This window comes from Psittacula echo, assembly GCF_963264785.1.
Source record: "Psittacula echo genome assembly, chromosome: 2".
Classification (NCBI taxonomy): Eukaryota; Metazoa; Chordata; class Aves; order Psittaciformes; family Psittacidae; genus Psittacula; species Psittacula echo.
Window position 1 is genome coordinate 13070899 of NC_137737.1, and position 13400 is coordinate 13084298.

The window sequence follows — 13400 nt, forward strand, 5'->3', positions numbered from 1 at the left end:
CTTTATCAGCTGTTTCTGGGACTGTAATTGTTTCTGCCTTCTATTTTAAACTTTTCACTAGCAGCTGTGTTGCTCATGTACCTTCTTTTGAGAGATACATTCAGCCTCATCTTTAGACTGAATGATTGTTCTACAACTTCATTACTCTCCAAAGGCATATTGTTGTTCCTCTATTTTTTTTTAACATAGAAACATAGCAGAAGTTTCCTTTTTATTCTCCAGTATCCATCACTTTTCTACAGAGTAGGTATCCTGTTGTGTGTCAGTTGCATTTCATGACCAACTCTAAAGTTATTACATTTAAAGTACCTTAGCAAGTCCATTTCAATGTCATTGATTTCGTTAATGTCACCTCTTACTGAGGTGAAGTGTTGTGACTGAGTACTGTTCTGGCACAGTCATCTCGGCATAGCAACTAGTTCAGGTTCTCTTGACTTGGTTGGGTCCTATCATATTCTTTGTGTTTTCTCAAAGTTGAAATCTGGAAAATACTGAGGTGTGTGTGGGGAAATATCTCATTGTGAGAGAATGCTAAACATGAAGGACATGAATACTTTACTATTTAATACAGCATCATTGGTCAATGGAAGGTCAAAGTTTCCACTGTATTTTTCATTTTTCTTCACCAGACCTTGTAGGAGCCCTGAGTCTATTTTTGTGGAAGATCAAGTAGAGGACCTGCCTGTAATTCTGTGAAGTGAATTTACATGTGGCATTTCAAATATCTTTGAACAAAATTATTTGTGACATTATGCAGAAACATCAATATTGTCAAAACAGTCATTTGGGTTTTTTTTTTCTTCTCTTTCACCATCCAGCTTTAGTACCATTTGAATGCATGCTACATCTTGTTTTTATTTAGAAAATGTGATTTGTGTTTGCGACTATTACTGACCTTTTCTCTGAAAGAATGCCCTATGCACCATAATTGGACAACGGTATTAGGCAACAAAATTTATTTGTTTTGAAGAAAAGCACAGAAAGTTTCTAATTTCAAAGACACACAAACCAACCATGCACAACAATATTCTTTTCGTCTCTGACTTAAGCAAGGTATTACTTTTCTAGAGCGTAATCGGCACTTTAAAGAGAGCCTGAAAAAACTCCCAACAAATTTCAAACAATTCTTAAATAAGGCACATATGTTTCTGTGCCTTCCAGAGCTTAGTCCCTGATAAGAAAGACTAGATGCTGTTAGGTTATTTTGTCATTTACTGCTTGTTGATATTCAAAGAACCATTCTCAAGAACAGATTCCCACTATCAGGGATGTCTCTGCCCTACTGGGAAATTTCTGGTTTGACCAGGTGATGTTGACTGGTACGAGTGATTTGCCAGTCATCTCAGAAGCATATTGTGCCACATCTGTCTCATAGCCCCCCTAAGTGCTCTTTGCTGACACGTAGTTGGACCACTGGGCCAAACTGCTTTAGATTTTTTATTAGCAGCACCAACACCAAAGTGGCTGGTTTCAGGTGGCACTGATGAAGTCTCTTCATAAAAGACTGATAACAAAGACATGCATTTTCTAAACCCTAGCAACCTTTAAAAGCATAGGGAGGATTTGGAAAGGTTTAATTCCTAAGAAGCTAGTATACTGCTGATTCCTAGAACTGTTTTCCTTTCAAATGGGATATTATGTACCTAGATGGCATTTTCCTCAATAAGCAAGGCAGGCACTTACATGCACAAAATAATAGCAGTTTGCCTGTCAGAATTATTCAGCATTCCGGCATTAATAAAATATTATTTGCATTAGAAAATGTTTTCCTAGTTAGAAAGTCCAAAGGAACAAAGTTCTGGAGGACACTGTTTTTTATACAAGTTGACATTAATGATAGAGCTACAGCCCTTTGTTTCCATTAACAATATAAAAGCAGCACTATTAAAAACACAGAATGACATAACAGGGGCATAATATGATGAACAAAACATGAAGGCAAAACTAAATGTTTTTCCAGTGGGGGTAAGATATTATTGATAATGAACTTTGTAGATCTGATAAAGATTCCTTTCTGAAGGATGAGACTTGTTTGTTTTAAAAGACATGACAGTGTGTATAGCAGTTGTTTATTGCATTTCTGATGCTAAAAGTGGACAGTCCAGATTTGACCAGTTTTGGGTGTTAATGCCCTCAGTGTGGCTGCTGACAAAAGTAACTACTTCCAAGCTGGCCATCTCTACTGTAATAAAAGTGTAAGTTTGAAATAATTATTTTTGTGTTGGAAGTTTCACCACTGTAACCCTAAACTGGTTGCTCATTGAGGTTTGTAGTTGCTGCAGGTCTTGGCAGTTTTGAAGATAGCAGCTGTGAAAATTGAGGAATGAATGAATCTTTGCTTTCTTAATCTACTTGAAATAAAGTTTTTAAATAAGCAATCATGTCTACACTTCACTGGTATTGAAATAGAACCTCTTTGTATGTAAGTGCATCGAGGAAGATGCACAGGATCAATTTATCTTCAGGTTTAGCTTTCCCTGTCTTACTGTCACAGTGTGGATATGGCATGCAATATGCCACTGACAGTAAATTACCATGCACTTTATGATCCATAGTTTCTACATATGAGAGCACTCTCCTCTTTGCCCCCCCATCATTTTCGATTTGCATGTCTTTAGCATCCTGCCAAGAGTCAGACACTCAACACTGACCATAGTTGAGCATCTCTGGTGGGTTTGTGCGACTTTCCCAGATGATAAAATTACAAATAAAGGAAGTTCCAGAGTTGATGTCCAAAGAGAATACAATGCTTCCAGTAAGAAGAAAATGTGTGTATTATTGCATATAGCTCTGACTTGTGCCAGTCTATACCAGGGTTGATAACCAAATGTTTGCATGGAAAATGGTGATCTAGCTGTTGTCTGAACTTCAGCATTGATCACCCAGTGTAGTATTTATGCCAGGGATGTGACTAGTTACGTCATTTTCAGTCAGGAAGAGGAATTCATTCCCTTATAGTATTTCTGCTTCTATCTGATTCCATGGGTGAGAGATCTTTTCACTGATGTCAGTAGCTATCAAATTGGAAACATTGTATGTAGTGGAATGGTTGACAGGCTAAAATAACTGGAAAAAAGTACTTAGTACAGTTTTTCATTGCAGGAGCTGACAGAAGTAAGAAAACTATGTAGTTGTGGAGAAAATAATGGCTATGAAATGGAATGTATGGAGAAGCAGGGATGCTAGGTTCCATGTGGTCATGTCCTCTGTCCTGTGTTAGGTCAGGGATGAGTATGAGCATCATGGCTGTTGTGATCAACCTTCCTGGAAATGATGTTAGGCCAACAATGCCTGACCCCCGAGAAGAATAGTCAAGAGATGCTGCTTCTTTAAAAGTTGTTTGGTCAAAGCACCAATAAAATAATCTTAAAAAAGAAAACCTGTCCTGACAATAACTTGCACTGTATGACCTGGTTGGCCTTTCTCCTCAGTCATGTCTCTGAAATGTGGCTTATCAAGAAATGGAGAAAAAAAATCTCATGCTTTCTACTTCAGGGGGTAGAATTCTACAAACTCCTGTTAAATACATTAATGATGGTGGTGGTATTCTGTTAGAAACAAGCTGTGAAAGTGCCCCAGTAAGTTTCTTCCTCAGGGATTTAGCAATGTTTTCTGAATTGTTCTTCAAAGCCCAATTTATAATTCAGTAGCCTGTGTGGAAAGTTAATGCTCAGTGGTGAATTCTTGAACTTCATTGTGCTTGGGGAAGCATTCTGAGAAGAAAGCTGTTAAAGAAATCAGTGAGGTGAACCTCCAGATTGTCTGAGATAGTCTTCTCCCACTGTTTTGGGCCTTGTGAGTAAGACATATGTAGTCATTGCCTGCAGCCCTTTCGTAGTCCTCTGCCTGTACCTCAGCCCTCCTCATGGATGTGTGATGGGAATATTGCTTCATATTCTCAGATGGCTTTAATACACTGAAAGCACTGAGAGCAGAGGCAGGCTTAGAACATACCGTATTTGAAGCCCTACAGTTACACAGTGGATGGTGATTGGGACTTCAGGAGAAGAGGAAACAAAAGTAGTTTGTTTGCTTTGGCACAGAGCTCCCAGGAGGGTATCTCCTTACGCACTGGTATAATAATAGAGAAGAGATTCTACTTTGGATCTATAAGGAACTGGCTAACAGTTAAACTCTCCTAGGAAGCAGTGTAGGCTTCCAGTACAGATTTGTTTTCAGTAATAGTTCCATTGTTCCTAGACAAGCATTCTGATTACCTAGCAGCTACTACAGAATTAAGGAGATCCCTTATTTTTTTTCCCTTGCATGTTTCTTCTTTCTTTTTCCTCAGTCCCTGTAGTTGACAAACAAGATTAAGGGATTCACTGGTGTGGAATGTATTGAAATCACTGTGGGCTTTTTGGTCTTTCTCACTTTCTCAGACTGTATCTGAGAAATTTCTTGTCCTCATATTCCCTTAGTTTTAGGCAAGCTTTTGAGATCTTTCTTATAGACAAGGTCTGCCTTTCTGCAGACAAAATAAAAGTTAATGTTATTGCTCTGTGTCCCAGACCTTGTTACTCTCTCCAGCTTTGCCCCCTCCCTTTTCTTGTAGCCAATATAATCTCCCATTTTTCATTTGGAGAATGACAGATTCAGGAGTGTTATAGGAAGAGCACTGGAACAGGAATCCTCACTTACTTACCTGAATTTCTCTGCCAGTACTGTTGAACAAAACCTCTGGTGTGGATATTAGTGAATTTTTATAAAATGCAAATTTTCATCAAGATTCATTGAATTTTCATCAAATCAAAATTAAGTGTTGTAAATTCTGAGTATACTGCTTCTGTTGCAGGCAGTCGTGAACAACTTATTCTGCATCTTTTAAAGCTACCTTTTTAGTTTAAACCTATGTGTTACTAGGCTATGTTTCTCAGTTTTATGTGCATGTACTTTTACCTTGCTATGGGTAAACCATGGTACAGCATCAGAATTGGCTTTCCTGTGTTGCTTTTCCCTCTATTGTATTAGTAAAACTCTACAAATATGCAAAATATTCATAAATCAATGCAGCACTGCAGCATCTGAAGCAAGGAAAGTGCGCAGGTTCAGTTTGTTCTTTTTAAAGGTAGTTCCTCAGTGTGAGACATCTCTGGGCAGCAGTGTTCTTAGGTCAAAACAGGGGAAAACAACATGTAGCACATTTGTACTTAGCTCTTGCACACCTTTTCTTCTTCTTTTTAAATAGTTGAATACTCTCTCACTATCCAGTTTATTTGCTGTCACCTTGTATCACCTCCCAAAATGAAAAGGCCCTGAAAAATAGAACTCCTTTTTTTGACAAGTTAGGTAAATCAGGCTTTCTTCTAGGTGGGCTGAGGGTGTCATTTTGGATTGGAAAGGTGCCCTTGAAGAAAGAATATTCAGTACTCACCTAGTTTTTTGTTTGTTTGTTTCCTTTTTTTCCCCAGTAGTCTTAAAGGCATTGTCTGTTTCTCATGATTCAGTGGTGCTGATGTATATAGAACGTCTAATTTATGGATAGAAAAGCTGAATTTTTGGGGCTCTGGTCAAAGCGTCATCCTGCCTAGAGCAAGGCTTGTATTTGAGATGATCTTAGCTTAATTGTGACATTAATTGAGGCAGTTTCTGTTTACACGTCAGTATTTTGTACTCAAGTTCTTCCACCATGGTGCAAATAATACCAACTTAAAAATGGTAGTCATTACTCCAGAGGGTAACATTTTAAGTAGCGGGTTGGTTTGGCAGACTGATGTACACTGGAGTTTTACATGCTTGTTTATGTGAATGCCATGAAGATGGAAACATGAATAGATGAAAAATAGGCACTTTATTTTGTTTTCAATTACAATTCAAGCTCAGTTTGAATTAGTATGGAGAGCAGCGACACGTTGGTTATGTAGATCCAGATTGATATTAATGTAGCAGGGAAGACCTCTGGGTGTTTTTCTTCTTTGGTATGTATATGGGTGTGTGTATAGATAGACAAATAAAAATGTTTGGGTTAATTTAAGAAAAGTTTCTGAAAATTCTTCTTAAAGGTGGGTGAAAACGCTGCTTGAGGGGGTTGTATTAGCAATGAGAACCTCTAGAAGTAAAATGAGGTTTGCTGTAAGTATGATTGAACACTGCTTTGCTTTTCACACTCCTAATGTGCATGTTGCTTGCCTGCTAACCGTGGCTAAAAGGCATGAAGTCGCAGGCAACTATTAAAACGTTTAGATTCCTAGCTTGTAAATATTGCATTTCTCACAGATTTGGAGTGAAATCCAGTCTTGTGTTTCTTGTTCATCCATTTCATATCCATTGGGATGCAGCATTTGTGAAAGAATCAATTATCCATTTGTTAGTCAGAGGAGCTTTACAAATTATACATTAGCAGATTGATTTCTCAGGTTCACCACTGAGGGACTGATAGTATAAGGTGGGTTGATGATGAGTGTCAAGGGAGAAGGAGTTGCCACAAAGAACACAATTAAAAGAAGCTTTCTGAGTGGCCGTGAATTTACTCCTAATTGAAGAGCTGACATAATCCATACTGAGTGCCTTTATTTCAAGCATTTTACATTAGGTAATTGATTATCACATGAGGTACTTTTGCTTGGAGGTACTTGATTTTCCTTTCCTTTAAATTTAGGATTTTGCAGAAGCCTGCATTTAGATCTTTGTGCAAGGTGCCTTCTAGCTTTTTCTCCCTCTCCCTCAACTTTTCTTTCTTCCATTAAGGTAACATTTTTTTGTTCTATAGTGTCAGCTTGACATTATTGATTTTGAACAGTCAAACTTACTTATGTTGTCCAGAATTCCAAACATGTCTCCGTCAGAAAGAAAACTGCAGCTAATGGAAATTCAGCTGAAGGTGCTTCTTCCCTCTTTGCTTGAACTTCCACAATGTAGGAAATTCTGAAGCTGTTTCCAGGTTAATCATTGTGGTTTTATCTCCCTTCCTAACTAACGGGGTCCTCCTTATTGCCGGATTTGAATTACGTTGCTTTGGAATTACTTTGTGTGTTACTGTCATTGATGCAGTACTGGAAGTATGGTTGTGACTACAAAGAAGTTGTGTGTTTTCACTTGTTTGCCTAAAGCTAGGGGTTCTCTTTAGGTTAAGAAAAGATGACCCAATGTAGTGCTAATTAAATAATTATTCATAATTTCCTCAAAATCTTGTGTGCAGCTGCCTATGGTTTTGTGGTGGGGGGTTTTAAGATTAGATAATCTCTTAATTGAGTAATATTTACATGGGTTATATGTTCCTAATGAACTTCGTCCTGAGATTGCTGTTGTCATTCTTAATTTTTTTATTTTTAATGCTTTTTAGTAAAAGACCACTTTGTGACCGGCAGTAATTGTGATATTTCTAGGTAGCATTTTGTGATAACATAAAGTGAGACCAAGAGTGGTGTTTCCTGCATGAAAGGAAGTGAGAAAGCAAAAGGGCTGGAAGCATCCTTTTCCCAACACAAGAGGCGAGTGTTTCAGTGCAGGCTTAGTTGTTTCACTTTGATTAGAAAGAATCTCAAGAAAATGAAACATTATTTGGACATGCATTCTCTTCAAGGTGGAAGAGAAGAAGGCTTCATTTCCCTGAGATGGAATTTTTTTGTGTGTGAAAGATTATGGGGAAAAGCTTTCCAAAGGCTTTGAGAAGACCTCAGTGTATCTCCAGTAGATAGTCCATCTGGACAGTGTGTTTTTAATATAACTTTTTATGATGTACTACTTTTTATGTGATTCCAACTGCCATAGCATATATAGGAACCTGTGATATTTTAGACATGGTTGTGTAACATCTCATGTGAACCCATGACTCCAGCACTGTTCCAGTGACACTTTCTTTTCACACAAATATATGGTAGATTTCTCTTTTGTCATGCTCAGAACCACAGAAGCGATCTGTTTCATGGTTCAATCAAAATTTCATGAGTGAACGAAAAGTTGTTCTTAAATGTATGAGAGACTCACGTGGGCGAAGATCCTTCAATGATGCTTGAAATGGTATTTGTTCCAGAATGTGAAATCAGGATCATGGTATATAAGAAGGTTCTTGGTACTTGAATATAGTTGAATGGGGTTTGTATGCGAGAGGATACGCATCATATTACCCAAATGATGTTGTAAGGTAATCCTTAGTACTTAAGGTAAGGATAGATGTTTAAGCTAAAAAGTAAGCAGTAGCAGATGCGTATAGCCTTATGGCTAGAACCAAAAGTATATCTGTATAGGGAAAGAAAAATCTATTAAATCTGGGCAATCTTCAGGCTCTTCTCAGCATTTGTCTGAGAATGAGTACACCTATGTTGTACTTCAATACCTCCTAATGTTCGCTTCTGAGAACACTATTGGAGGTAACACTGAAAGCTGAAGAAGGGATTTGAAGGAAGAAATAATTACCAGTATAGCCATCAGACCAAACCAGAAGAATTTTCAGGGGCATTGTGGTCCTCAGCGTGTTTTATGCTGAGTTTTGGTAGCAGGAGGGGGTCTGAATGCACAGCTGTGGTACACAGGCACAAATGCTCAGGGTCTGGGAGCCTGGCACTTCATGAGAGCTCCAGAACGCTGAGGCATGTAACTGCAAAAATACCAACTTTCTGGGTTAGGCAAAGGGCTGGGAAGAAGGCTGGTTGTTGGCATTGTCATAGAAATATCTATTCTGTGGGGGATTTTGATTTATGCAACTAAACATTACACAAGACATGACTTTCAGGAAGGGGGCAGAGTTGAAACATGTGATTGGTGATATAACTTTAGTGATCTTTAGTAGTCTTTTTCTTTTCTTTTGTTTCCCTAGAGCCCAGTGAAGATAAATCAGATCAGCCTGGATGAAAGTGGAGAGCACATGGGTGTTTGCTCAGAAGATGGCAAGGTACAACAAACCCGTTCATACCTTTAATAAGGTAGCATGTAGTATTACACTTGGGATAATTGTGATACCTCTGGAGTTAATTCCTACATTTAACACAACTACTTTCACCATCCATTTTGAGAACTGAGCTCACCTTTGAATACTCAAAATTAAAGTCAAATATATTTTGCACAAATGTGCCGTAGGAAAAGTAATTACAAGTATGTCAATAATGTAACTGGTATTAAGCTGATTAACAACTGTGGCAGGAGGACATGTCACCTTAATCATTACTGCTGTGCCAGTTATACTTCAGTGACTACTCTGCTGTTCCTGCAAGACAGTAGTTTAATGCCTTTCTGCTATAAATCCACAAAATTGGATTTTGTGGGCATGATTTCTGTGGGCTGGTGGTTTTCATTTTCACACACGTTATGAATGTTTCTCTTGAATTATAGAATCTTTTGATAAGCAATCATAGTTTATCAGAAGAATAAAGTGTCTTACAACAGCCACATTAAATAAATGTAAAATCAATACATGTACAGTTTCCTAAAAAACTGGCACCTACTTCCTTGACTGAGGACATATATCATTTGTGCAGTGTATAACTAACAATTATCAGTGCTTCTCTGGAATGTTGAGCTGTGACATTTAGTGGTTTTGGTGATTGATTTTCTACTTATAAGAATGTCTTTTTTGTTTTTAAGTCAATGGCAGCCTTTTCTAATGTTGGTTTGTAATGATAAAATTCTAATGCACAGGGTGTATTTAGGCTTCTTTTTAAATATAATGCCCACATACAAGTGCAGTGCGTAAAATATCATTTAAATCATTTCTCTGTATCCACCTGACTTACTGAGGAGAACATTTCTTACAGAGTAGACTTGGGAGGAGAAGGGACGTTGGTGATCCTGATGGATGCATCCCATATAGAAGAAGTTCTGTAAATGAAAAACAAAATAGCATTTTAAAGTAGACAAAACGGGGAAACAACCCCTTTAGACTGTATGTGCTTGGGTTTTTTCCTTCCAAATAGGTGGGTTATTTTTCCTCAACAGGCAGGCAGCCAGTTTATGTATCCAAGCCTTTTGTTTCTCTGAGATATCTTTATGTCAGTATCTTGACACAGTAATTGGGATACTAGTGCCTATCAAAGTGGGTTGTAGAATTTTACAGCCTGTGAGAAACACAGCAAGAGTGTCCTAATTGTCTGAGCAAGATAAGGGAAGGGTCAGTAATTGTGCAAGGTAATAAAAATGTTGAGCTAGCATTGTTGGTTTGGGTGTTTTGAATGCTGGGAGAAGCAGGCATTTGCTGTAAAGGGCTCCTCAAATGTGACTGGGGGTTACTGACTTGAAACATGTATGTTGCAGTGAGATCATGCACATTTTAACATATATTAAATACATATTAAAAATGCATCATTTCAGAAACATTAAAAAAAATCCATAATCCCTACTCTGGTGTGGCTGCATTTGAAAAGACTCCGGTACTTTAAATGGTGATTCTGTCTTCATTGAGTGAAATCACTAATGTAGATCCAGTATGTGACATTACATGCTATACAAGGCACTGTAAACTATGATTCCCAAGCCAGGGCTAATTCTGGTAATGGTTTTGACACAGGGCTGGAGTATTGCAAGTACAATATTCATCATATTTGTGTTCATATAGTCCAGGGGCATTGATGCTTTGCCGTATTCTACTCTGCAAAGCTCATTTGGAGATTTGACAGATCTGGATTTTTTAGAAGTTAGACTTCCCACTTGACCCAGGAGGATGTGTGTCTATGAAAGAATCCATCCCTAAAAAGGGTGAAAAAGCATATTGTATGTTGTGCTACTGTGCAAGAAAATGGCAGAAATTCCTGACCAGATAATGTAGCACTTTTAAGATCTGGGTCATAACAAAAGTGTCACTTTAACAGTCTTTCCTTACAGTGGTACAAGTGTTCGTATTGTAAGAATTTAAACACTTGTACAAGTGGTTTTCAGGTTGTCATTAACTCAGATAAATAAGAAAACATATTGAAATCCTATTTTTAAAGAAAGAAATGAGGAAAAAGTGCAGCAGGTTGGTTTTCTTAAATTGGTTTTAAACAACCAAAAAGCAAGGATGTGTAACTTTTGAGCCCTCTGGGTTGATGCAAGTATTTTCTACCAGTTAATGGAATTACGTCCTGTAGACCACTGCAAAAGATTTTTGCAATAGGCAGGGAGTGCATTTTCCCATATCAAAGTGGATCCACTATGAGGGAGATGGAACTGTTTGTCTGCTTGAAGCAAGGCCTTATGATGAGAACACCCTCCTCACCTCTTCTTCACTTCTTCTTCTACTTCAGTCTGATGTATTTTGTTTTACTACTTTTTTCTTTCCTTTCCAACTCTCAAACTAGTTTTGAGACTGGGAGAGTAGCATACCAGCACAGTGGAATTCTCTAAGCCTCTTCTTAACACTCTTCTTGGGCAGCATCCAGACCTAATGTCAAGACCTGGTACTTATGTGTCGTATGTGGCCAACAAGTGCTTTGTTGGCCAGAAAAGCCACTTGCAGCTTCTCTGTACTGTACGTTTGGCTCTTTGAAAGTCTTACTTGCTAATGAACTCATCTGTAGTTGGTCACCACTGGCATGGAAAGGAACAGAAATCAAAACCACCACCAATACTCTAGTCTGGCTGCTGGCTGGGGAAAATGTCTGGGCGTTGAAACATTAGGTATAAAAGGAGAATGTTGGTGCTGGAATGAATAGAAGGGGAAGCAGGCTTGCAACTTGAGAGTTGTGGAGGGTATTTCAGGCTAGCTTTTTGCCTACTTGTATGGTGTCTTGAAAACCCTGGATCTGACTCCCTGTTTTGCTAATGCTTTTATGTGATTTCGTAACAGTGATATGATTTGCACCCTTTGCCTGGCTTTTGGTTGCTGAAAGTTGGCTGCTTCTTCCATATGTAGAAGCAAAGAAACAGCTAAGTCTGGATGCACTGCAGTGGTGGGTTCTGTGTACTGAAAATGAGACTGGCAAAATATAGTGGACTTTCATTGTGAAATCCTTTTTCCAGCTACCCAAAACCATCACGATCTGAGTGGGCATAGAAAGTAGAAATAGGTAAATCCAATATGGGTATGTAATATCAAAAGAATCACTTTCTCTCTGAAGAATAAAAGACATTAAGAAGTTATAAACTGTTATATGGTGTCCCTAGAGTAGACATGATGACATGTATTTTATGCTTTGTTTTTTCCTCCTTAGTTAACTGGCTCCATTTTGTTTTCATGCTCTTAAAGGAGCATCATTGCCATGTTTGATGCAGTATTATGAAAATGTTGAAGGCACTGTTGCTCATGTTAAGTTTCATTAATAAGTTGTAATTTGGGAGAGGTGTTTTGTCATTTTTGAGGATTCTGCTTCCCTGGAATTTGCAGTGTTGTGTTTTAGCCTTATTTCCATGTCTCTTCTTTTTCTTCCTACTTTTTTTTTTCCCTCTCTTTTTTGATCCTTACTCTGTTTCTTATTTTGTTTGGTCTGTTGCATTGGCTGTGCTGTGCCAACTGATGAAAACAAAAACCCAGGAAACAAAATCCTCTAGACATCAGCCCGAAGGTTTTCTAGGCTTGCAGCCAGGCCCAACTCAAATACAAGCTTTTGGTTGGCTTTACATAATCACAGCTTTGCGATACATCTCACTGTCTCCAAATATTGATTTTCTAATCCTTTGGAGCAGTAGCTCAGCCCTACACAGTGCATGCAGCAGTACTTTTAAAGCGTGTTGTTAGAAGCAGTGTATTCGCTAATGAGTAATGGGCAGAGCTGATAATGCTGCTTAGGAGATGTATCCAGGAGACAAGCTTGAAAGGGAGATGAGGTGGTTTGAGATGTTTTTAACTTTGCTGAGATGGCTGAACTTTGAGCCACTCTGAGGATGCCTTAGTTCCTCACTGATGGCTTAGTTCCTCTCGAACTTTACCTGAAGTCCAGTATGTTTACTGTCTCCTTCACTGTCTGTGGGAATTTTGGGGGTTCTTGTCCTCTGAACAGATATTTTTAGAGCTATTAAACTTCACTTTTTGTGGCCTATTAGTTGGATTTAATGGCTTTGTTCTGCAGATCTTCATCTAGTGGTTTCTGTGGGGGTTTTTTGTTACTCTTCTTTTTTGGTTCTTCCCCTTCCCTTCTTCCCGAAAGTATCGTGAAGGGAATGTGGAGAGAGAAAGAAGTAAAGTTAAAAGATCTCTTGGATCTTAGAGTTCAACTTGTTGAACATGCAGAGCAGAGTTACTGAAGGGATTATTTTTTCCAGAAAATAAGGATGACTGAGTAACCCTGAGAACCTTTTAGAGTACATTTGCTATCACAGTTTTCCACCAATCGATCCATGGGATGCTCTTTCTTTTTTTTCTCCCTTCTCCCACTTCCAACAGCTTCTGGCAGCTGGTGGAAACTTCTAAAATCACAACCAAATGGCAAACCAGTTGTTATTCTTTGTGCAAATCATACTTAGTAAATCCGTTGCTAATTCTTGGCCATAAGCCTTCAGCCCTATTTTACTCCCTAAGTTTTGCAGGAACTCAGTTGTCAACTGACTCATCTGAG

At 38.4% G+C, this 13400-nt stretch overlaps 1 protein-coding gene across 2 annotated transcripts in view; it reads left to right on the plus strand.

Moving 5' to 3' along the window:
• VPS41 (VPS41 subunit of HOPS complex) overlaps positions 1-13400 on the plus strand; it is a 411778-nt gene that overhangs the window by 341178 nt on the left and 57200 nt on the right. For both annotated transcript variants that reach the window (XM_080611180.1, XM_080611179.1), the window contains one exon: positions 8756-8830. In XM_080611180.1, the coding sequence (XP_080467306.1) occupies positions 8756-8830 (75 nt within the window). The remainder of the gene's footprint in view (positions 1-8755; positions 8831-13400) is intronic.